General features: G+C 36.1%; 1 protein-coding gene and 1 pseudogene across 1 annotated transcript; both read left to right on the plus strand.

Moving 5' to 3' along the window:
* The first annotated feature begins 9,899 nt into the window (after positions 1–9,899).
* On the plus strand, positions 9,900–11,303 carry LOC104004340 (transmembrane protein 230-like; annotated as a pseudogene).
* Positions 11,304–18,717: 7,414 nt separating this feature from the next.
* Positions 18,718–23,506, plus strand: LOC466576 (olfactory receptor 9G1). Its single transcript, XM_054661736.2, has 2 exons — positions 18,718–18,811; positions 19,993–23,506. The coding sequence occupies exon 2, from the start codon at positions 20,011–20,013 to the stop codon at positions 20,926–20,928; it is 918 nt and encodes a 305-aa protein (XP_054517711.1). The 5' UTR covers positions 18,718–18,811; positions 19,993–20,010; the 3' UTR covers positions 20,929–23,506.
* The last annotated feature ends 1,086 nt before the right edge of the window (positions 23,507–24,592 follow it).

Consider the following 24,592-nt stretch of genomic DNA (forward strand, 5'->3'; position numbering starts at 1 on the left):
AACTAGACCCCTATCTCTTGCCATATAAAAAAATAAAAATGGATCAAAGACTAAAATCTAAGACCTCAAACTATGAGCTACAAGAAAATGGGGGAAACTCTCCAGCACACTGGTGGGGCAAAGATTTCTTGAGTAATACCTCAAAGGCACAGGCAATCTAAGCAAAAATGGACGAATAGGATCACAGCAAGTTTAAACGCTTCTGCATAGCAAAAAGCACAATAAATAAAGTGAAGAGATAACCCACAGAACGGGTGAAAATATTTGTTAACTACCCATCTTATAAGAGATTAATAATCAGAATATATATTATTCTGGTTATATCACACAACTCAATATGAAAAAAACCTAATAACTCAATTAAAAAATGGGGAAAAGAGCTGAATAGACCTTTCTCAAAAGAGGATGTACAATTGACAAACAGGTATATGGAAAATTGCTAAACATGAATGACCATCAGATAAATGAAAATCAAAACTATGAGATATCATCTCACCTCAAACTAAATGCTTTTATCAAAAAATAGGCAATAACAAATGCTGGTGAGGATGTGGAGAAAGGGAAGCCTCATACACTGTTGGTGAGAATGTACGTTAGTACAGGCACTATGGAGAACCGTATGGAGGTTTCTCAAGAAACTAAAACTAAAACTAACATATGATTCAGCAATCCCACTGCTAGATATTTATCCAAAAGAAAGGAAATCAGCATATTGAAGAGATATCTGCACTCTCATGTTTATTGCAGCACTATTTATGATAGCCAAGACTGGGAATCAACTCATGCATCCATCAACAGATTAATGTATAATGAAAATGTGGTATATATACATGATGGAGTAATATTCAGACATAAAAAGAAATGAGATTCTGTAATTCGTAACAACATGGATGGAACTTGAGAACGTTATGTTAAGTGAAATAAGCTGGGCACAGAATAACAAGCATGGCACATTCTCACTCATTTGTGGGAGCTAAAATTTAAAACAATTGAACTCTTGATGATAGAGAGTAGAAGGATGTTACCAGAGGCTGGGAAGGATATTTGAGGTTGGGGAAATGGGGATGGTTAATGGATACATCTACCCTATATAGTCAGAAAGAATAAATAACATCTAGTATTTGATAGCACAACAGGGTGACTACAGTCAACAATAATATATTGCATATTTTAGCATAACTAAAAGAACTATGATCAAAATGCTCATAACACAAAGAAATAATAAATGCTTAAGGATGCTCCATTTACCCTGGTATGATTATTGCACATTGTATGCCTGTATCAAAATATCTCATGCACCCCATGAATATATACACCTACTATATACCCATAAAAATTTTCAAAAATGATAGAACATATAATTTCAGAAAGCCTGCAAATAAATAACACCAAGTTGGAAAAAAACAAAAAACAAAATATATAAGAAACCCAAACTTAATAGCAAGGAAACTAATAATCTGATTAAAAAATGGGAAAAAGATTTGAACAGATGTTTGCCAAATGTTTATTTATTATTAAAATTGGCTTAAAAGTATTAACACTGCTACATTATTCCTTTATTATGGTCCTCAAGGGAAGGGATAAAAAAAAAGGAAGGTAGAGAGGAAAAAAGTTAACATTAATTAAGTGCCTACAATGTACAAAGAGCCAACTGACCGAAATAATGCTTCTACAAAATAATATCACTTAATCTGGTGATTCTCAAATCCTTAAGACGCCATAGTTGGCTGTCGTTATTTATCCCAGGACCTGGGCAATGATATTGAAAACAAACAATCAGAATCTCTGCAGATAGAATTCAAATATAGATTTTGTTTGTTTGTTTCTGTTTGATCTTGGCTCACTGCAACTTCCACCTCGCGGGTTCAAAAAATTCTCATGCTTCAGCCTCCCATGAGCCACCACAGCCAGCCAATTTTTGTATTTTTAGTAGAGACAGGGTTTCGTCATGTTAGCCAGGCTTGTCTTGAACTCCTGGCCTCAAGTGACACACCCACCTCGGTCTTCCAAAGTTCTGGGATTACAGGCATGAGCCACCCCACCCAGCCTCAAATACAGATGTTTTTAAAAGCTCCCCTGGTGAGCACTTGAAGTGTTATTTTCCAATAATTTTACTGGAAAAAAGATACATTTGTGGATTTTATCAAAGCTCAGCCCAAAATATTCATCCTGTTAGGAAATTCCATGTTGTTTTTATTGATTCCCCTACTGCATTCTAACATTTAAGAGCTGTTGTGTAAAATCAATATAAAAAGTAACAGGTCCATTGAAGACCTTTTGGAATGTTGAGTTCTACTTTCATAAAGTTGGAGTCTCCCAGATCAGCTCCTTACTGGCTACCATCCACTTTAGTGTTCATTGACTCTGGAATTGCTATGGAAACTACTTGGTTTGCAATGAAAATAATAATAGATGGTACGATTCTAAGAAACATAGTGGACTCAACTTATTATCCCCATTTTATAAATGCACAGACTCAATTACAGAGGGGGCAGATTACCTGTTTGGTGCTATAGCACATAAATGATAAGAAAAGCACTTGAGGAGAACTACAAACCACTGCACAATGCAATAAAAGAGGATACAAACAAATGGAAGAACATTCCATGCTCATGGATAGGAAGAATCAATATTGTGAAAATGGCCATACTGCCCAAGGTAATTTATAGATTCAATGCCATCCCCATCAAGCTACCAATGACTTTCTTCACAGAATTGGAGAAAACTACTTTAAAGTTCATATGGAACCAAAAAAGAGCCCACATTGTCAAGACAATCCTAAGCCAAAAGAACAAAGCTGGAGGCATCATGCTACCTGACTTCAAACTATACTACAAGGCTACAGTAACCAAAACAGCATGGCACTGGTACCAAAACAGAGATATAGACCAATGGAACAGAGCAAAGCCCTCAGAAATAATACCACACATCTACAACTATCTGATCTTTGACAAACCTGAGAAAAACAAGCAATGGGGAAAGGATTTCCTATTCAACAAATGGTGCTGGGAAAACTGGCTAGCCATATGTAGAAAGCTGAAACTGGATCCCTTCCTTACACCTTATACAAAAATTAATTTAAGATGGATTAAAGAATTAAATGTTAGACCTAAAACCATAAAAACCCTAGAAGAAAACCTAGGCAATACCATTCAGGACATAGGCATGGGCAAGGACTTCATGTCTAAAACACCAAAAGCAATGGCAACAAAAGACAAAATTGACAAATGGGATCTAATTAAACTAAAGAGCTTCTGCACAGCAAAAGAAACTACCATCAGAATGAACAGGAAACCTACAGAATGGGAGAAAATTTTTGCAATCTACTCATCTGACAAAGGGCTAATATCCAGAATCTACAATGAACTTAAACAAATTTACAAGAAAAAAACAAACAACCCCATCAGAAAGTGGGCAAAGGATATGAACAGACACTTCTCAAAAGAAGACATTTATGCAGCCAACAGACATATGAAAAAATGCTCATCATCACTGGCCATCAGAGAAATGCAAATCAAAACCACAGTGAGATACCATCTCACACCTGTTAGAATGGCAATCATTAAAAAGTCAGCAAACAACAAGTGCTGGAGAGGATGTGGAGAAATAGGAACACTTTTACACTGTTGGTAGGACTGTAAACTAGTTCAACCATTGTGGAAGACAGTGTGGCAATTCCTCAGGGATCTAGAACTAGAAACACCGTTTGACTCAGCCATCCCATTGCTGGGTATATACCCAAAGGAATATAAATCATGCTGCTATAAAGACACATGCACACGTATGTTTATTGTGGCACTATTCACAACAGCAAAGACTTGGAACCAACCCAAATGCCCATCAATGATAGACTGGATTAAGGAAATGTGGCACATATACACCATGGAATACTATGCAGCCATAAAAAAGGATGAGTTCGTGGCCTTTGTAGGGACATGGACGAAGCTGGAAAACCGTCATTCTCAGCAAACTATCACAAGGACAAAAAACCAAAGACCACATGTTCTCACTCCTAGGTGGGAACTGAACATTGAGAACACATGGACACAGGAAGGGGAACATCACACACTGGGGCCTGTTGTGGGGTGGGGGGAGTGGGGAGGGATAGCATTAGGAGACATAGCTAACGTAAATGACAAGTTAATGGGTGCAGCACACCAACATGGCACATGTATACATATGTAACAAACCTGCATGTTGTGCACATGTACCCTAGAACTTAAAGTATAATATATATATAAAGAAAAGCACTTGAAGCTTTCTCACATTAAAATGTACACTCTCTAGGTCATGGTCAGCCCAAGGGCTAGGTTCCTTGAACCAGTGTGGTTCCTAAGGTAATATGATCCCATCGTGAGCAAAGCTTGACCATTTTTATGCTTGTAGACATTACTTAGTACCTAAGGGCCATGAATGAAACCCAGCCTTTGGTATTAATTGCCCCAAACAAGTCCTGTTTGTCAAGGAAGTCACTCAGGCAACAATTATTTATTGAAGGCCTACTATGTGTTAGGCATTCTTCTAGGTGCTGAGGTTTAAGCAGTGGCAAAAAGAGCAGAAATTAATATTGAACTAATAGGCAATAAACTAGCAAAAAATAAAATAGTTACTTATAAATTTCAAGAACAAAATCAAATTGGTTATAATAAACAGGCCTAACTCAGGAAAAGGGGTTGCTTTGGCTTGAGTGGTCAGAAAGGAATCTAAGTAGATGATGTTTGGGTTGATACCCAAATAATAAGCAGCTAAGTGGTGAATATTGGGGAAAGCAGTCCCTAGTGCAAAACTCAGATATGAACAGTAGGCAGAGAAAGGCCCATAAAACAGTAGTGTGGCTAGAAAATGAAGGAGAGAAAGAAAAACAATAAAAGGAAAATTAGATGATTTTTTAATGCTAAAAGAGAAACAAGACTTTTTCAACATTACACTAAAAATCTCAGCTAATTCAATAAAACAAAAAAGAGAACTAAAATGTTTACTGATTGGGAAGGAAGAAATGAAAGTGTCTGTTTTCAGATGACACGATTATCTGTGTAGGAAATGGGAAATTGTTCACAAACTAATAAGTTTGTGCTGGAAATAATAGGTGAGTAGAATTCAATTGAAGTATATTAAGTTAATAAATAGTCAATCACTTTGCTATGTAACAGCAATGAATGAATAAGTGGAATTTGAAATCAAAAACTCAAAATATTGTACATTAATACTCACAATAAATGAAAAAGATATGACTCCTATAAAGTATCTATAAGATCTATATGAGGAAAAATGACAAAACTCTGATCAGTCAAAGGATTGTCTATTCATGTCTTTTGCACACTTTTTGATGAGATTATTTTTTCTTTACTAATTTATTTGAATTCCTTGTAGATTCTGGATATTAGTCCTTTGTCAGATGTACAAATGGCCAACAAAAATATGAAAAAATGCCCAACATCACTAATGATCATGGAAATGCCAATCAAAACCACAATGTGCTACCACCTTACTCCTGCAAGAATAGCCATAATAAAAAAATAATAGATGTCAACATGAATGGGTGAAAAGGGAACACGACTACACTGCTGGTGGGAATATAAACTAGTGCCGTCACTATGAAAAACAGTGTGGAGATTCCTTAAAGAACTAAAAGTAGAACTACCATTTGATCCAGCAATCCCACTACTGGGTATCTAACCAGAGGAAAAGAAGTCATTATATGAAAAAGATACTTGCACACATATGTTTATAGCAGCACAATTCACCATTGCAAAAATATAGAACCAGCCCAAATGCCCATCAATCAATGAGTGGACAAAGATATTGTGATATATATAAAGAATATATGTATAAGGAAATTGTGATATATATAATGGAATACTACTCATCCATAAAAAGGAATGAAATAATGGCATTTGCAGCAACCTGGATGGAACTGGAGACTATTATTATAAGTGAAGTAACTCAGAAATGGAAAACCAAACATTGTATGTTCTCACTTATAAGTGGGAGCTAAGCTATGAGGATGTAAAGGCATAAGAATGATATAATGGACTTTGGCGACGGGGTAAAGGGTAGAAGTGAGGGGACAGATAAAAGAGTACAAATTGGGTTCAGTGTGCACTGCTCAGGTGATGAGTGCACTAAAATCTCACAAATCACCACTAAAGAACTTAGTCATGTAACCAAATACCACCTGTTGCCCGAAAACCTATGGAAATAAAAAATTAAAGTAAAATAAAGCAAAATAAAATAAGCCACATTGCAAAAAAGCAAATCAAAAGAAACCTACATAAATGTAGAAATATTCCATGTTGATAGGTAGACTCAATATTGTTAACATGTCAGTTCCTCCCAAATTTATCCATACATACAATGCAATCCCAATCAAAGTTACAGCAGGTTATTTTGTGGATATCAGCAAACAATTCTAAAGCTTATTTGGAGAAGCAAAAGACCAAAATAGCCAACACAATATTGAAGGAAAATAGCAAAGTTGGAGACTGGCATATCTGTGTTTAAGTCTCACTGTAAAGCTATAGTAATCAATGGAGTGTGAAGAATAGACAAAGAGATCAATGAGACAGACTAGAGATTCCAGAAATACACCATATTAAATATAGTCAACTGCAAGCTGTTGAGGGGTCTCATGCCTGCAATCCCAACTACTCAAGAACCTGAGGCTGGAGGTTCTTGCTGGAGTAATTGCTGTTATTACAGCCATTACCAGGAAGTCAAACCCAGCCTGAGCAACAGATGAGATTCTCACCTCTAAAAGAAGAAGAAGAAGAAGAAGAAGGAGGAGGAGGGGTAGGAGGGGGAAGGAAGAAGGGAAGAAGAAATGTGAACGTCGCTATTGTCCCAGTTACTCGTGAACCTAAGGTGGAAGATCACTTGAGCCCAAGAGCCCAGGAGTTGAAGGCTGCTGGGAGGTATGATCACTCCAGGATGAGACACCATCCCTAATATTTTATATATCATATATGTATATATATATTTATATTTATATACACACACACGTGTGTGTGTGTGTGTGTTCAACTGATATTTGTCAAAAGAATAAAGATAATACAGTGCAAGAAAGATAGACTTTCAACAAATGGTGCTGGAACAACCAGGCATCCATGTAAAAAAATGAATTTAGACACAGACCTTACACCCTTCACAAAATTAACTCATAATGGATCAGAGACCTAAATGTAAAATGCAAAACTATTAAATTCGTAAAAGATAACATACAAAAAACCTAAATGACATAGAGTTTGGCAATGACTTTATGAATGACACTAAATACACAATCTATGAAAGAATTAATAACCTAGATCTCATTAAAATTAAAAATTTCTGCACTGCAAAATATGATGTGAAAATCATGTAAAGACAAGCCACATGCTGGGAGAAAATACTTGTAAAAGGTATATTTCATGAAGGACTGTGACATACAATGAAGTCTTAAAATTTAACAATACGAAAACAATCTGATTTACAAATAAGCTAATGATTTTAATAGACACCGCACCAAAAATACAGACAGATTTCAAATAAGCATATAAAGAGAAGGTTCAAATCATATGTCATCAGGGAAATGCTAATTAAAACTGGAAAGATACCAGTACACACTAATTTGAATGGCCAAAATCTAGAACACTGACTACATCAAATGCTGGTGAGGATTTGGAGAAACGGGAACTTTCATTCAATGCTAGTGGGAATGCAAAATGATACAATCACTTTGGAAGACAGTTAGGCAATTTTTTACAAAACTAAACTTACTCTTACCACACAATTCAACAGTCAAACTCCTTGGTATTTATCCAAAGGAGCTGAAAACTTATGTTCACATAAACTGAACATGAATGTTTATAGTAGCTTTATATATAATTGCAAAACCTTGGAAACCACCAAGATGTCCTTTTGTAGGTTAATGAATAAACAAATGGTGATACATCCATATAATGAGATATTATTCAGCACTAAAAAGAAATAAGCTATCAAGCCATTAAAAGATATGGAGGGAACCTAAATGTATGTTACTAAGAGAAACAAGCCAATCTGAAATAGCTATGTGCTGTATGATTTTAACTATATGACATTCTGGAAAAGGTAACTGTAAAAACACAGTAAAAAAAAAAAAAAAAAAAAAGTCTGTGGTTTCCAGGGGTTAGAGGAAACACATGCATAGGCAAAATACAGAGGACTTTCAAGATAATCAAAAAAACTCTGAATAATAACATAGTGATGAAGAGAGGACTTTTAAGATAATCAAAAAAACTCTGAATAATGACAGAGTGATGAACAGATGTCATTATACATTTGTCCAAACCCACACAGTATGCAACACTAAGAGTGAAAGCTAACATAAACTGTGACCTTGGGTGATAATGGTGTGTCAATGTAGGTTGATCGATTTTAAATAAATGTAACACTCTGGTGGGGGATGTTTGTAAAGGGGAATGTGACAGTCCTTTATGAGATATGCCTTTTATAACCACTTTGGCAACCACTGATGTCCACAGTCTTTTATGTGATATGCTTTTGACAAATATTTTCTCCCAGTATGTGGCTTGTCTTTCATTGCTTTCATTTATAAAGGCATGTGTCAGAGCAAGGGGCATACAGGAAATCTCTATACTTTCCTTTCATTTTATCCTGGAACTGAATTCTGCTCTAAAAAAAAAAATCTTTTAAAAATGAAATAACTTTACATGCCAATGAAAATGGCTAAAATTAAAAAGACAAAAAAAAAAAAACCTAAGTTGTTTTGGTAAGGATCTAGAACAACTAGAAGTCATGTATGTTGTTGATGCTCTCATCAGTAAAAATTACTGCAATTACTCCAGCAAATTATTTGTCAGTATTACTAAAGTTGAATGACCCAGCCTTTCTACTACTAAATATACACACAACAGAAAGGCAGCAAAATACAAGTACCAGAATGCACGCAGTTTTCATAACAGTTCCCAACTAAAAATCTCCTCAAATAACCATCAAAAATAGAATAGATAAGTACATTGTGGTATTTCCAAACAAGAAATACTAAACAATAAGTATGAATAAATAATGATAGCATACAAGACTACAAAGGAATTTCACAAATATGATCTTGCATTAAAGAAAAAGAAAGTATATAGTGTTTGATTTCCTTAGATAAAATTTAAAAACAGATAAGACTAATTTTTTTCCTTAGATAAAATTTAAAAACAGATAAGATAAAATTTAAAAAGAGTTAAGATAATGATTTGGTGGGGGGATGGGAAGTTACTAGAAAGTGGGATTGATATGGCTTTAAGGATGGAGTAATGTTCTATTTTATCTATGAGTATGTCATAAGGATGTGTTTAATTTGTGCAAGTTCGTTGAACTATATGCTTTTCTTAGTTCATTTAGTTCGCTTCATATAAGTATACAAACACATATATATATATTTTTTTTTACAAAAAGAAAGGTATGCAAGGAATAAATTACGCAGAGCCTTCCAGACCAGTAATCCTCAAATTTTAATATGCATATGAATAACATAAGTTTCCTGTTTAAATACAAATTCTAATTCAGTAGTTCTGGGGTAGGCCTGAGAGTCTTCCTTTCATACAGGATACCACCTGATACTCATGATTCTGGCTTTTGAATTACACTTTGAGTAGCACAAATTGAGATCACAGTAAGAAGTTTGGTTTTTATTCTAACTATATATGAGGATTTAGAAAAAATAAACTATGACCTAATTTGTGATCTAAAGTCGCTGTGGCTGTCATGAGGAAAACAGACTTTAGAGAACACAAAAATAGAACAATGGTACCGTTAGGTAGGAAGAGTTGGTGGTGACTCTGCTTAGAATTGTCTTCAAAAAGATGGCTAAATTGGACTTCCGGCGCACTGATCCCGGCTGGGGCCGGCTGAGTGGCACTTAAGCGGGCCATGCCATGCAACCCTGGGCGCTGCCAACTGTGGGCGAGCTCTGGGTGTGCGGGCGGCCTGGCGCGGCGCTCCGCTGTGTCAGCGAGTTATGATGCCGTCCCATACCAACCTGGCTACTGGAATCCCCAGTAGTAAAGTGAAATATTCAAGGCTCTCCAGCACAGACGATGGCTACATTGACCTTCAGTTTAAGAAAACCCCTCTAAGATCCCTTATAAGGCCATCTCACTTGCCACTGTGCTATTTTTGATTGGCGCCTTTCTCATTATTATAGGCTCCCTCCTGCTGTCAGGCTACATCAGCAAAGGCGGGGCAGACGGGGCCGTTCCAGTCCTGATCATTGGCATTCTGGTGTTCCTACCCGGATTTTACCACCTGCGCATCGCTTACTATGCATCCAAAGGCTACCGTAGTTACTCCTAAGATGACATTCCAGACTTTGATGACTAGCACCCACCCCATAGCTGAGGAGAAGAGTCACAGTGGAACTGTTCCAGCTTTAAGTTATCTAGCAGAAACTATAGCTGAGGACTAAGGAATTCTGCAGCTTGCAGATGTTTAAGAAAATAATGGCCAGATTTTTTGGGTCCTTCCCAAAGATGTTAAGTGAACCTACAGTTAGCTAATTAGGACATGCTCTGTTTTTCATCCCTTGGCCCTGGCAAGTTTTTCCACAGGAATACGTATCATGGTAGAATAGAGGTTATTCTGTAATGGAAAAGTGTTGCCTGCCACCACCCTCTGCAGAGCTGAGCCTTTCTTTTAAATAGTCTTCATTGCCAATTTGTTCTTGTAGCAAATGGAAGAATGTAGTATGGCTAATTTCTTATTATTAAGTAATTTATTTTAAAAATATCAGAGTATATTATCCTGTACACTTATCTCTACCTTCACGTTCCAGTGGAAGACCTTAGTAAAACCAAAGATCAGTGAGTTCATCTGTAATATTTTTTTACTTGCTTTCTTACTGACAGCAACCAGGAATTTTTTTATCCTGCAGAGCAAGTTTTCAAAATGTAAATACTTTCTCTGTTTAACAGTCCTTGGCCCATTCTGATCCAGTTCACCAGTAGGTCGGACAGCATATAATTTGCATCATTTTGTCCCTTGTAAATCAAGATGTTCTGCAGATTATTCCTTTAACGGCCGGACTTTTGGCTATTTCCTAAAGAAACATGTAGATTAGTGGTTATTATTTAGAGTTTATAGCCCTATTGCTAGTACCTTGTAGTATGTCATCATTCTGCTCATGATTCCAAGGATCAGCCTGGATGCCTAGAGGACTAGATCGCCTTAGTTTGATTCTATTTTTTAGCTTGCAAAAAGTGACTTATATTCCAAAGAAATTAAAATGTTGAAATCCATATCCTAGAAATAAAATGAGTTAACTTCAAAAAAAAAAAAAAAAAGATGGCTAAATTGGAAGAAGGAAAAGGAAACCAATTTTCCATGCCCTCCAGCTTTGTTCCCATGGCTAATTTGTCATGGGCATACTATTTAAGTATAGGGATATGGAGAAGGAAAGAGACCAGCTACCTCAGAGTGTGTCTTCTCGTCCATCTCATTACTGAATTTCTTTTTCTGCAATTGATGTCCTTTAGTGAACATTTACAATGGAATCATAAATATCTTCACACTGTCCTTCACTAGAGTTTCATCTATATACCTATCCCAGACTATTTTTCTAGTCTATTCTGTTTCTGCTCAGTGAGACAACTCACTGGTTACTGCTATGAAACAGGGTGGAGACACCAGACCAAAATCTTTCCATGCTAAAAGAAGACAATCCTATGTGCTTCTTAATATTATGCATGTGCATGCCTTGAACACAAGTTTGTATCCCCAATATTATTGCCCCCCTAAAAGAATAGGGAATTCTTAGAAGATAGCTGAATCTACGTTTTCGAGTAAGAAAATAAATAACATGTGCCTCCCACATTCTGTTGTGTCTAGAAAACATCAAAGCCTCTACAAATGATAAGGGCAGAGACTAAAGGAGTCAACTTATGGAATTTTTCCTGGTGAAGCTGTGACATTCTGAGTGCCAAAGAAATTATGATAATAACAAAATAATATGCATTTCTAATTGCAGTATATTGAAACAATGAAAGACAAGGATTCAAGGATATTCAACAAAAACAAAAAAGTACAACAAAGAATATAAGAAAGTACTAATAAAACAAAAGAGGATAAATAGAACAGATTGTTTCATGTTGATTGGATTTTAAATGTAAGATAGTGACATGATTAAATATATATGCAGGATATACTAATATATAGAAATGCAAATAAATATATACCCATATTTTATTGACATGAGCAGTAAGTAATAAATGTAAAGAACTGTGTTTTCCAAATAGTCTCAGCAAAATTAGGAGTTCTACAAAGAATAGGAGGTAATTATCATCATTGATAAATACTAATAACAATCAATAACAGTTATCACAAAACGTAACAAAGTTAATTTTACACCTGTACATATGCTGAGAACGTCACCTACATTAACTCCTCCACATATTTCCTTGTTACCAATTTTCCAGTATTCTTTTTTTCTCTAAGTACATGATCAAGACACCAATTTCTTCACAACTTCCCTTAATGTTCCATAAGCTATGGAAACAAAGTACCCCCAGACTATTTAATCACAAAGAACAAAAGATCAATAGATCCAAATGAAAGAAAGTAAAGGCATGGTATTTTCTCCAATATGTCAAGACCAAAAGCTTCTGGCTATTTTTGATAGAAACTAAAGAGAAATTCTAACAGACTTGTATATTAAGATCCTCCAGGAACTTGAGGGGAAAAAAAATCTGAGTTTTATGTGGGTGCACTGTGTTGATACATTTGGCTTTATTAATTTTTGCATTTTATTCTCCTTGGTTTACCGCCTTAGAGTCCAATCTCACACATATTTTCTAGACTCCTGCTAATATAATTTGGTAAGATTCCATAACTCTTTTAGTATATATTTTCCATAAAAGCAATTCTCAAATTCCTTTATTTGTGGTAGTAATATTTAGGCTTCAGTACAAAAACAATTTGGAGGGATACAATTAAGTGCTAAAGAGAATTTATCCACTTATGAGGCAACTCTCTAAGTGCAGTCTTCGGGAGACTTTTGTCCAAGGGTAAGCTGGGTTCTTCCGAAGCCGAAGAGGAAGTTAGAGATTCTCTCTACATGCAAGGATTTGTTGTTGTTGTTGTTGTTAGCTCTCCCCTTGGCTGCTTAATGTCCTTATTCCATATAGTCCCAATTCCTCTCTCCATCCATATTTTTAGTGTATCATGCAACCTCTGAAAATGTTTAGCTTTTAATTGATATTGCCTCGTTCTGTTTAATTGCTTTATTTGCCACTTTCTCAAGCTATAAAACCATGAGGAAGTCCATGACTATAAACACTTGGGATCTAATCATCTTTCTAAAAGATTCTGAAACTAGCTGATTTTAATGTTGGAATATGGGAATGAGGTGTTTGCTGCAAATTTTGGCCAATTGTATGAGTCAGTTATTACCAGTGACATAGAAATGTTGCTTTAGTCCCACAATAACTCAACATCCATTTACATTCTGTTATGTTACAGGAACCACAAAGCCTCGTTTTCATACCTCACCATTATTCTATGGCAACTTCTGAAACTGCTGAGAGTGAAAAGATAGATTTAACTGCATCTACTATTTGTGGTGAAAGGGGCAATTTGTGTTAAATGAAGGGGTGGAAAATAAAACCATACAATTAAAACAATAAGTGAATAAAACAATAAGTGAACAAAACAAACTACAAAACATGCTCTTCTTGAACTGGAATCCTAGTGGATGGGGATAGATGGCAAATAAGATAAATAAGTCAACTACACAGTGAGCCAAAGAGTAAGTGCTCTGGAGAATAATAAGCAGGGAAGGAGGCTAGAGGGTGCCGAGGGTGTGAAAGGAGGCACAATTTTAACAGGGATGGTTGGGGAAGACCACAGGGAGAAGGCTACATATTCTTGAGCAACCGAAAGGGATGAAAAAAATTCTAGGCAGGATGACTTGCTGGCCTGCAGATGGTCACCTGTTTACTGTGTCCTCACATGGCAGAGAAAGAAAGAGGTTTCTCTCTCTTCCTCTTCTTACAAGCCTATCAATCCTATAGGATTGGGATCCCATCTTATGACCTCATTTAACTCAATTTTCTCCTAAAAACCCTATCTCCAAATGCAGTCACACTGGGGAGCCTTAAAATGTGAATTTTTGAGGGACACAACTTAGTCCATAACAGCTATCTACCTCATCATTGTTATAAAGAGTGAAAATAATATGTCTAAGGTAGCTAGTACAGTGCCTTGCTTAGGACATATATTTCTTCTTTTTCCTCTTTCTCTATCTCCAATTCATTATGAGTAATTTTGTTATTAGGAAGTAAGCCTAACCTGATTCCGTGAATAACTGTGTGGCCTAATCAGGTTTTCCAGAATGATCTAAGCCATGAAATTTTCAAGCACTTCTAATACAGAGGGTGAGCTCAGTGACAATATTAATGTTTTCAGGATCTATGGTCTAGGAGTCCATTATAGAACTATGGTGTTAGAGGTGAGTGTTCTGATCTGGAGAAGGGGTAGAGTGGAGTGTTTATACATCCATTATGGAGGCTGGCTGTGCATGCATTGATCTGTTTAGTGCTAGTTGCCCCCCAATCCTACTACACTATTTGCCATACCACCTGAAGTTTCAAGCTATTTAACACTGATGAAGTATAAGCCATTATCTCTGATTTGATATGTACCTGAGATTTAATTAGGTATGGTAGGTGACAGACATGGAGACAACTGCCTTTAAAAGAAATGTAGAAATGTTTATTACTAATAGATCCCCCCCATCCCACACACACAGGGCCATATGATGCGAGACCACGTGGGTAAACACCAGGTTTGGTCAGGAGGCAAAAGAGCCCAAAGCCCTTGTTGGGGCTTCTGTGTGGAGGAATGGGCAAGGCAGGGTAGGTAAGCTTGAGCAAGTTTTGAATTGAATAATTTGAATACTTTCCACATGCTCTGGACTATAGGGGTGGTTTCTAGTTGTGAGGTACCTGGCCCTGGAGTGATTTAGGGCAGAAGAAATATTGGCTTTGTGTATGTGTGAGTAAGATAAAGGAGGTGAAGGGCACATGGGCTTTGGATTGACTGGTTTGCATATGAGAAGCATTCACTGGGACATGCTGATTTTTATATCTAAGAATTAGCTGGCTCCGGGAGGAGCAGTCTTGAGGATTAGTAAGGCCCCCAAGATGTTAAAATATCATAAAATACAGCAAATTTTAAAAATAACATGATTAATACCATCTCCAACAATATTCTGAGTATAGCCTAAAAAATTATTCATGATCTCATCTAACCTCATTCCTATTGTTTCCTTCAATACACTCGGTACACCAGGCAGCTCTGACAAATTTCCAACCGTTCCTCCACCCTACACTCCACTGACTGCTTCTGCGCCTTGAAAGTTGTGGTTTCTTTTGCCAGAATGCCTTCCTACCACATGGGGCAGATGTCTTTTTTCTATAAAAGGGATAAACTTGACATACAAAGTTATTGTGTATCATGTGCCTTCCTGAAGTCTACAGACACTTATTTTCCTGCTCCACCGAATAACCCTCTCAAAGCAGTGAGATTAGTCTGATAGGAATTGTTTTTGGTGAGCCAATGAAAGTTACTAGAGTCAGAGATCTTCTTTTTTTTTAATAGAAAAAAAATGGGGAAACAGCTCACACATTTTTCAAGCATAGAGGCATGTTTTCTCCTCCTATGTAAAACCTCTCATAGCACACAAAATGCTGCTCTTGCCACTCCCAGCAGGGTCTCCACTCTGGCCTGCTTCCCACCATCTGGTATGAAAATTTTCTCAAGACCTATTGCAGTAGCTGTTTTCAAAAAAATTTCATTTCTCCCGATAAACTACCTCCTCCTTGGGACTAGAACACATGCTTTAGTCTTATCTCTTGTCCCCAGTGCCTTTCAGAGTATCTAGAACACAGTAATTCTAGAAAGATATGCAGTTCTTGGGACAAGTGATGAGCATTAGAAAGACTGGTTTTGAATCATGGCTCTGCCACATTTAATATTATGCCCTTGAACAATGTATGTACAACCATTTTTATGTCTCAGGTAACTCATCTGTAAAATAAGAACCATAATTACAAGATTATTTTGAAGTCTAAATGAGATGACACTTAAATCACTTAGCAGGGTATCTGGCACATAATACATGCTCAATAAATATTACTATGGGGAAAGCTGACAAGTTGTTTTAGCCAGTGTCACACCTTGGTTAAAATTGCCACATTAACCAAAGTTGTCACATTAGCTAATATGATAATTTTCTTATCACTTCAAAATTAAGTAATGAGTCGAGAACTGAGAATGCATATGTTTCTTGCAAAATATACCTCTCTGGACACTCAGGATAAGTAAAATCCATTTGTAAAGGCATGTAGTAATAAGTAAATTGATAATCAAAGATTACGCTTCTCTAAAGCGCCATTGGTGTAGGGGAAAAACCATGAATTCTATAATGAGATTGCCTTGGGTTCAAATCCTAATTTCACTTACTTCTGAATTTACTTTGGGCAAGTTAATGCTGGTCTAGATATATTTTCTTGTCTGGAATATGAACTGTAATACGTACTTCAAAGAATTATTTAACAAAGAAAATTCCCAGGGGGGCATTTTGCAAAGAATAGATTCCCAATATATAACAGTTATTATCATTATTTTTAAATCATTTCCTTCTTCTGCACTGAGCAACAAAATAAAGTAAGCCACTTTTTTTTTTATTAATTGCCTTTTCAGAGACCTTCAAAACTATCAACTCCTGAGGTGTTTAAGGAATCAAATACACTGGGAACCCTGAACAGGTATAAATCACCTGGATCCACCATGTGATCCTCTGTTGTTTGTGACTGTGACAGTTGCAGATAAGTGTTCTGGTACTGAGTGGAAATAACACAATGCTTCTGTACTCATATTCAAGGTTGGCTGTAAATATAAGAGACATAGCAAACAATTGAGCCAGTGCTTGGAAACATTTATTGACCTCACATATATAAAGTACTTACTAGTGACAAAATGTGGATCTCTCAGCATTATCCTACTGGTTTGGGGTTAGGTGTTATAACCAAAAAGAGGGGGACCCATGGAGCCCAACAGCAACTGCTAACCTAACATCAAGTATGAAAGAAGGTGGCTTACTGTTAAGTATTACATCCTCTGAGAAAGACAACACCACTTACCAATTGTGTAATAACTAGCTACTTATTAAACTTCAATTTGGTCTTGTGTAAAATTATTGCTGTTAATCTTGAAACATAGCTATGATGGATGTTGCGAGGAATAAATAAATATAACACGTGAAACACTAAGCACAGTACTAGATTTAGAGTGAAGTGTTCTTAAATGATAGTTATTGCTTTTATAAATGATCCAATCCCTGAATCATCATTAGAGAGAATATTAGATTCAGAAGATGTTGAGTCCAGCAGTTTTCAAATTTTTTCTTCAAGAAACCCCTTGGAGTTCCCTTGGATCCATGTTTTCAAAGATTTTGCCTCATCCAAAGAATTGCTCTTATTTTGTATGAAGTAATCAATTTAAGACAAACAGCCCATATAGCCATAGAATGAAACTACAAATCAATATGATTTAACATTAAAATGATACATGTTTTCCAACAAATGCAGATGGAAAAAGAGCATTTTCTAGTGAAGGGAAAATAACAGAAGTTAAACTAATGAGACGTAATGTAAGATAATGAGCAGAACTACAAGACAACAGTGAAGTAAGAAAGGGACATAAGAATTTCAGGGAAGTAGGTTGCAATATGGTGATCAGGGAACAACTTTAGAAGCCGTTAAGAACTGAGAAATGTGAGGGAACTGGCTATAAAGACTCCTAAGGGGAAGAGCATTGCAACAACAGGGTGGAGTGAAGGCAAGGCATTGCTCATACCATGGTATTCTAGAAACTGAATTATAGAATCTTACTATGTTATTCTAGAAACTGAATTCTAGATCATACCATGTTATTCTAGAAACCCTCTGGAATGGATTGAACAAATTGGAAAAGAGTAGGAGACACAAGCAAGTGAGTAATGAGGGCAAAAGCACAAAGATCTTGCACATCTTTATAAGAGTCTAACTTTTACTCTGAATAAGTGGAAAAGTCATTGGATGGAGTTCTTAGAAGAGAAAACTAACATGATCTAACCGGCATTTTAACAGGACCATTTTGGCTGTCATGTGGAAAGACTCAAGTGGGATAAGAATAAAAGCAGGAAGACCAATTAGAGGCCAATCATGGCCCCATGTAGAGTGAAAACATTGGAGCTGGGAGAAACTAGTCATGTTCTAGATGCATTTCGAAGGTAGAATCTAGGAGATGTTGCTAATTAATAAGCGACAGAGTGTAAGAAAGAGAGTGGTCAAGAATAATATAAAACAACTCTCCCTAACATGGAATAATGCCATTTACTGCAGTGGAGAAGACTGAATGAGGATCAGGTTAGGGAGGATTGTTAGTAAAATTTTTTTCTTAATGATAACACTTAAGCAAATAATATAGCTCTTAGAATACAATGATAAAACAGTATTCCCTGTGAACTCAATTTTCTTAAGATGCCCAGGAGACATTAGGGAAGAAATATTAATTGGGCATTGGAATCCATGAGTCTCACTTCAGGGAGGAGGAATAGTCAGGGGAGGTAACACTGGAGTCATGTGCATATGGAAGCATTTAAAGTCATCAGATTGGATGAGATTACCAGAAACTGATGGCAGATGGAGAAGACCAGCGGTTCAAGCGCTAATTCTGGGGACACTCCAAAATTCAAGTCTGTTCTGTAGCACTGATACACATGCAGCAAGAGAAGTAGAAGCAAACCAGACAGGTATGACAACCTGAAAACCAAGTAAAGATTTTCCAGCAGAGAAGGAGTGAGAAACTATGACAAATGCTGCAGGTAGATCTAATCAGAAGAGAACTTCATCATTTGGTTTAATCATGTGAGATCATTGCAACTTGAATGGAGTAGAGGTAGCAAAAGCTCAAGTGGAACAATCTTATATTGTTCTATATTTACTCAGAAATAACACTGTTTACTAACATTGATGTTTATTAATGCTAATATTGAGAGTTGAGTGTGAACTGAGTGTTTTTCCTAGGTCCCAAGAGGAAGATCATACAAATACAAATCATGTACACTTGAATTTTAACTTATTTACCTACAAAATGACTTAGGTTAATGAGAAGTTAGTCTGTCAAGAATTGTCTTTACAGTGTAAGACAGATGTATGCTAGATATATTTCTCTCTACCCATTTCAATAGAACATTTGTAGTTCTATATGAAGAGAATCCTGAAGAGAGTGGGTAGATTTTCAAGTCATCATAAGAAATACTGTAGTATACATAAATTACATTTAAAACTGGTGTTTCAATTATTGTTATTATTGTGTTTATTATAGAATATGTGTAAAATATAGTAAATACTGTGTACTTCGTAATTTCATCATTGTATATCATTCTTCTGTACACATTTTCCCCAAAACATTGTATCTATTCTCTTTTCCCTTTATACTTTTCTTAGTATTTTCTTAGGCCTATATATAATATTATGAGATATGAATTTATAATGCTTTCATAATGTTTCAATGCATAGAAACACTCGAGGAAAAATACTTTATTCTTTTTAAACTATATTTAAAAGAGGGATGCCCAGTATTTTAAAGACAAACAAGTGATATTTAAAAATAGAAATGTACACATTTAGCAAAAGAGAAAATTGACAAAAGGAAGAGGATCAAAGTAAAAGAAAAATAGCAATTATAAGTACATATTTTCTTCACTTGAACAGTCATTTCTAAAGGAAAAACATAATTAAACAACTTAAGAAATTTAGAATTGAATACATAATTGCAAAGCCTGATTGTTGCAAAATGAAGACTTTCTAAAACAAATAATTAGATTGTTGGTTCTAGACTTCACGAATCACTGCAAATGTGATCTTATGTAGCATAATTCTACATATTCATGACAGCAATGCAAACTGAGCTCATTTTCTTTCCTCGTAGGTGAGATTCCTTACAGCCATGCAGAGGAGCAATCACACAGTGACTGAGTTCATCCTACTGGGCTTCACCACTGACCCAGGGATGCAGCTGGGCCTCTTCGTGGTGTTCCTGGGCATGTACTCTCTCACTGTGGTAGGAAATATCACCCTCATCGTGTTGATCTGTAATGACTCCCGCCTCCACACACCCATGTATTTTTTCACTGGAAATCTGTCGTTTCTGGATCTCTGGTATTCTTCTGTCTATACCCCAAAGATCCTAGTGACCTGCATCTCTGAAGACAAAAGCATCTCCTTTGCTGGCTGCCTGTGTCAGTTCTTCTTCTCTGCAGGGCTGGCCTATAGTGAGTGCTACCTGCTGGCTGCCATGGCTTATGACCGCTACGTGGCCATCTCCAAGCCCCTGCTTTATGCTCAGGCCATGTCCATAAAGCTGTGTGCATTGCTGGTAGCAGTCTCATATTGTGGTGGCTTTATTAACTCTTCAATCATCACCAAGAAAACGTTTTCCTTTAACTTCTGCCGTGAAAACATCATTGATGATTTTTTCTGTGATTTGCTTCCCTTGGTGGAGCTGGCCTGTGGCGAGAAGGGCGGCTATAATATTCTGATGTACTTCCTGCTGGCCTCCAATGTCATCTGCCCCGCGGTGCTCATCCTGGCCTCCTACCTCTTTATCATCACCAGTGTCTTGAGGATCTCCTCCTCCAAGGGCCACCTCAAAGCCTTCTCCACATGCTCCTCCCACCTGACCTCTGTCACTTTATACTACGGCTCCATTCTCTATATCTACGCTCTCCCCAGATCTAGCTATTCTTTTGATACAGACAAAATAGTTTCTACATTTTACACTGTTGTATTCCCCATGTTGAATCCCATGATCTACAGCCTAAGGAATAAGGATGTGAAAGAGGCTCTGAAAAAACTCCTCCCATAAATCAAGATTATCTCCACCAGAGGAGAAACAAAGACGACCTTAGATGGAGTGTTTTGTATTTCAAACAGAGTTACCATTGTGCTTTATCATGATCAGTCCCCTTCTTGACATGTGATAGTTATAGACATGTACAATAAGAAAATTAGGAAAATTTAGGGGGAAAACATCTGAATATATAAGAATTTGAATTGAATTTCTTATCTCTCTTATTAAAAACAAACATAAACCTTAAGCCCAAAACCTCTCCTATACCTTCATAAAGTGAGGAACAGCCTACCTCATTAGCCTAAGATTTGGCTAACTGATACATATAGAAGAGTATCTATATAGTTCCTAGAACTAGGAAGAATTGTGCTCAATTTTTAATATTTTCCTATGTTTCCAGTTCCTATGTAACTGGATGACATTCATCACTTTCCATTCCCTGAACAGAATATCTTAAACATTGTTCTACATGCTTTCCCCCCAGCAAGAAGAATTAGCACAAAGATCCAGAGACACCCAAGAAATAACTCAGTACAAATGAGACCCAGAAAGGCATGACCTTGCTATGCCTCTTACATAAGTTTCTTGATTAAGAAAAAATTCATCAAGATGCCATACATGTGATTTTTGTAATTCACTGTATAACTCCCAGAGCTCCTCTTTATTTTACAGGGGTGAACTTACAAGGACTTTTACATTCAAATTGTGACCGTCTGGGCATCAAAGGGCAATTATCATCATTTAAAAAATAACTATTATTTTGGCTAAGTGAAACAATTTCAAAAATAAAAGTCTATGAGTACACATTGATCAACAGATATTTTATTTTTATTATTTAACAGATATTTTATAGAGAGAATATGTATGTACAGGTGTGATTCAACAAAAGGATATTTCACTTAGCATAATGTCTTCTAGGTTTATTCACGTTGTTGCAGGTGACAGAATTACATTTCTTGTAAGGCTGATTAGTATTCCATTGTGTACTATATGCCACTTTTTCTTTTATCGATTTATCTGTTGATGGGCACTTATGTTGTTTCTAAATGTTAGCTATTGTGAATAATACTGCAATGAACATGAAAGCACAGATATCTCCTCAACATACCTATATCAATTCCTGTAAGCATCTACCCAGAAGTGGAATTGTTAGATCATATGGTAATTCTATTTTTAGTTTTTGGAGAGACCTCTATATTGTTTTTCAAAATGGCTGTGCTAATGTACATTCCCATCAGTGGAGTATAAGAGTTCCCTTTACTCCACATCCTGGCCAATGCTTGATAACTTTCATCTTTTTGATAATGACCATTGTAATATAATGCATAATGTATAATATATGAAGTGATGTTTCATTATGATAAGTGAAATAAGCCAGGCACAGAAGAAAACATATTGCATCAACCCACTTATGAGTGGGTTCTAAAAGTTAGAACTCCTACAAGTAGAGAGTACAATGGTAGTTGCCAGTGACTGGGGCAGGGTGGGTGGAGAATGGAGAAGTGTTGATCAAAGGGTACAAAGTTTCATGTAGACAGGAGGAATAAGTTTTGGTGAACTATTGCAGGACAAGGTGACTACAGTTAACAGTAATGTATTGTGTATTTCAAAATCATTTAAAAAGTGGATCTTACATGTTCTCATCATAAAGCAGTGGTAAGTATATGAGGTGATGGACATAATAATTAGTCCAAGATGTTCAATCTGCAATGTATACATGTACTGAAGCATTGTCTTTTACCCCATACATGTATAAAATTATGATTTATCAATATGAATAAAATTTAAAAAACAAAAAGATGAATATGACAAGTGGCATTTAATTTTGATTAGTTTTTCAATGTAAGACAGTACTAATGTAATTTATGTTTATAAACACAAATACTTCCTTATTTGAATTGGTATAAGCAGTAAAGAAAGAAAATGCAAGAAACTGAATTAGGCAACTAGACCCAGAAAATGTAGGAGTTTCACACAGAGTAGAAAGATTAAATTCACATTGGCAATCATGGACACTAACACAGTAAGTGGGTGCAAGGAATAAAATCAATACAGGTTGTAACACAGAGTAATGCAGCCGAAGCAGAGTTCAACAGTATAATTCTAAGATGCCCGACTTAGGCAATGTTCTGAAAAGGAACAGTATTTATGCCAACTCAGTCTTCTGGTTTTCTAAAATATGTGTTCTATTTCCCACTAATGATATTAAAATTCCTATAAAATACATTCTTTTGAAGTAATCTTAACTGACTCAATTATTATATTACAGTGGCAGTAAATCAATTATGTTATGTTGCCTGACTGAAACCAGGAAACACATCATTCCAGAGGGAAGCATCAATTACAGAAAGCAAAACTGATGTGACTCATCTATTTTTAAAACACCGTGGTATCACAAACCCTGACATGTAACTATAGAAGAAAGTCTCAAACTACTTGAGGACTTCTATTCTAATATTTTTAGGGGAGGCTCCCAAAATTCATTCTTCAAATAAGAATATGTCCATATGTTATAAACGTGGCTGGCCTATGTACATATTCACATTATTTGATGCTGGAAGTTAGCTCTAGAATCATGTCTAAGAAATATTACAGAGACCTTAGTGAAAAGATAAAGTACGGCTAATAATAATCTTAGGAAGACATAAAAATAAATAAGAACATAAAATATAATTAAGCATGTGGCATTGATGATTTATAACATAATTTAGAAATAAGTTTTAGTGTAAATTTAGCAGTAAGTTTTCCACTCACTTTTGGAAATGTTTCATCTGCAACTTATAGATTTGAAGAATTCAGAAAAATCTTTCATATTAATTTGAAATTAAAATACAAATTCCTAAGGGAATTTGATACTGAATTCAAAAATGAAGTTTAAATTCTTGAGGTAAAGTGGTTTGTAAGATTTTTCCTCTAGATATATAAGTTTTAATAAATAAAACATTTCTAAAAGTACAAAAATGTATGGACTCTTCCTTACAAAAAAAACTCTTAAACTTAATGTTCTTTGAAAAATGCACAGCTCTTAGTGGTTGCATTAGTCTGGATTCTTCAGAGAAGTAGAACTAATAGAATGTGTGCAAATTTTGTGTGCATGTGTGTATGTGTGTGTTTGTGTATACATATAAGGCATATATATATGGCACATGTGTGTGTGTATATGTGTGTGTGTGTGTGTGTGTGTGTGTGTATACACACACAGAGAGATTAATTTTGAAGCCTGTCAAGTCTAAATCTGCAGTGTGGCCAAGGATACTTGAGACCAAGGAGAGCTGTTGGTGCACTTCCAGGCTGGCAGCTTAGAGGCCAAGGAGGTCAATGGTGCAGATTAAATCCCGGAGCAGAGTGCCAGAGAATTCCCTCTTGCTTAGGGAAGTCCATTTTTCTTCTTCTTTTTTTCTATTTTGGCCATTAACTGATTGGTTTTCTTATTTAAAATTCCCTTGTTAGTAGTTTTTCAACATGTTATACTGAAGGTTTTCTCAGCGTGCATCTCCCACTTGGAAAGAGTAAATAGTGCAGAGACATACTCTGAGCTTTTTTCCAAGAAGCAACACAGGAACTTAACAGAAAAAATGAAAGAAACTACAGACCCTTTAAAAGAAGTGGTGGCTGCAGCCTACACCATGAGCCAGGTGGAAAACTGTGAGTCTTCAGCACGAGGGTGGCAGGAACTGCA

This window comes from Pan troglodytes, chromosome 9 (assembly GCF_028858775.2).
Source record: "Pan troglodytes isolate AG18354 chromosome 9, NHGRI_mPanTro3-v2.0_pri, whole genome shotgun sequence".
Classification (NCBI taxonomy): domain Eukaryota; kingdom Metazoa; phylum Chordata; class Mammalia; order Primates; family Hominidae; genus Pan; species Pan troglodytes.

Excerpts from the sequence above, each read along its gene's own strand:
- LOC466576 (XM_054661736.2), top strand. The coding sequence starts at position 20,011 with ATGCAGAGGAGCAATCACACAGTGACTGAGTTCATCCTACTGGGCTTC.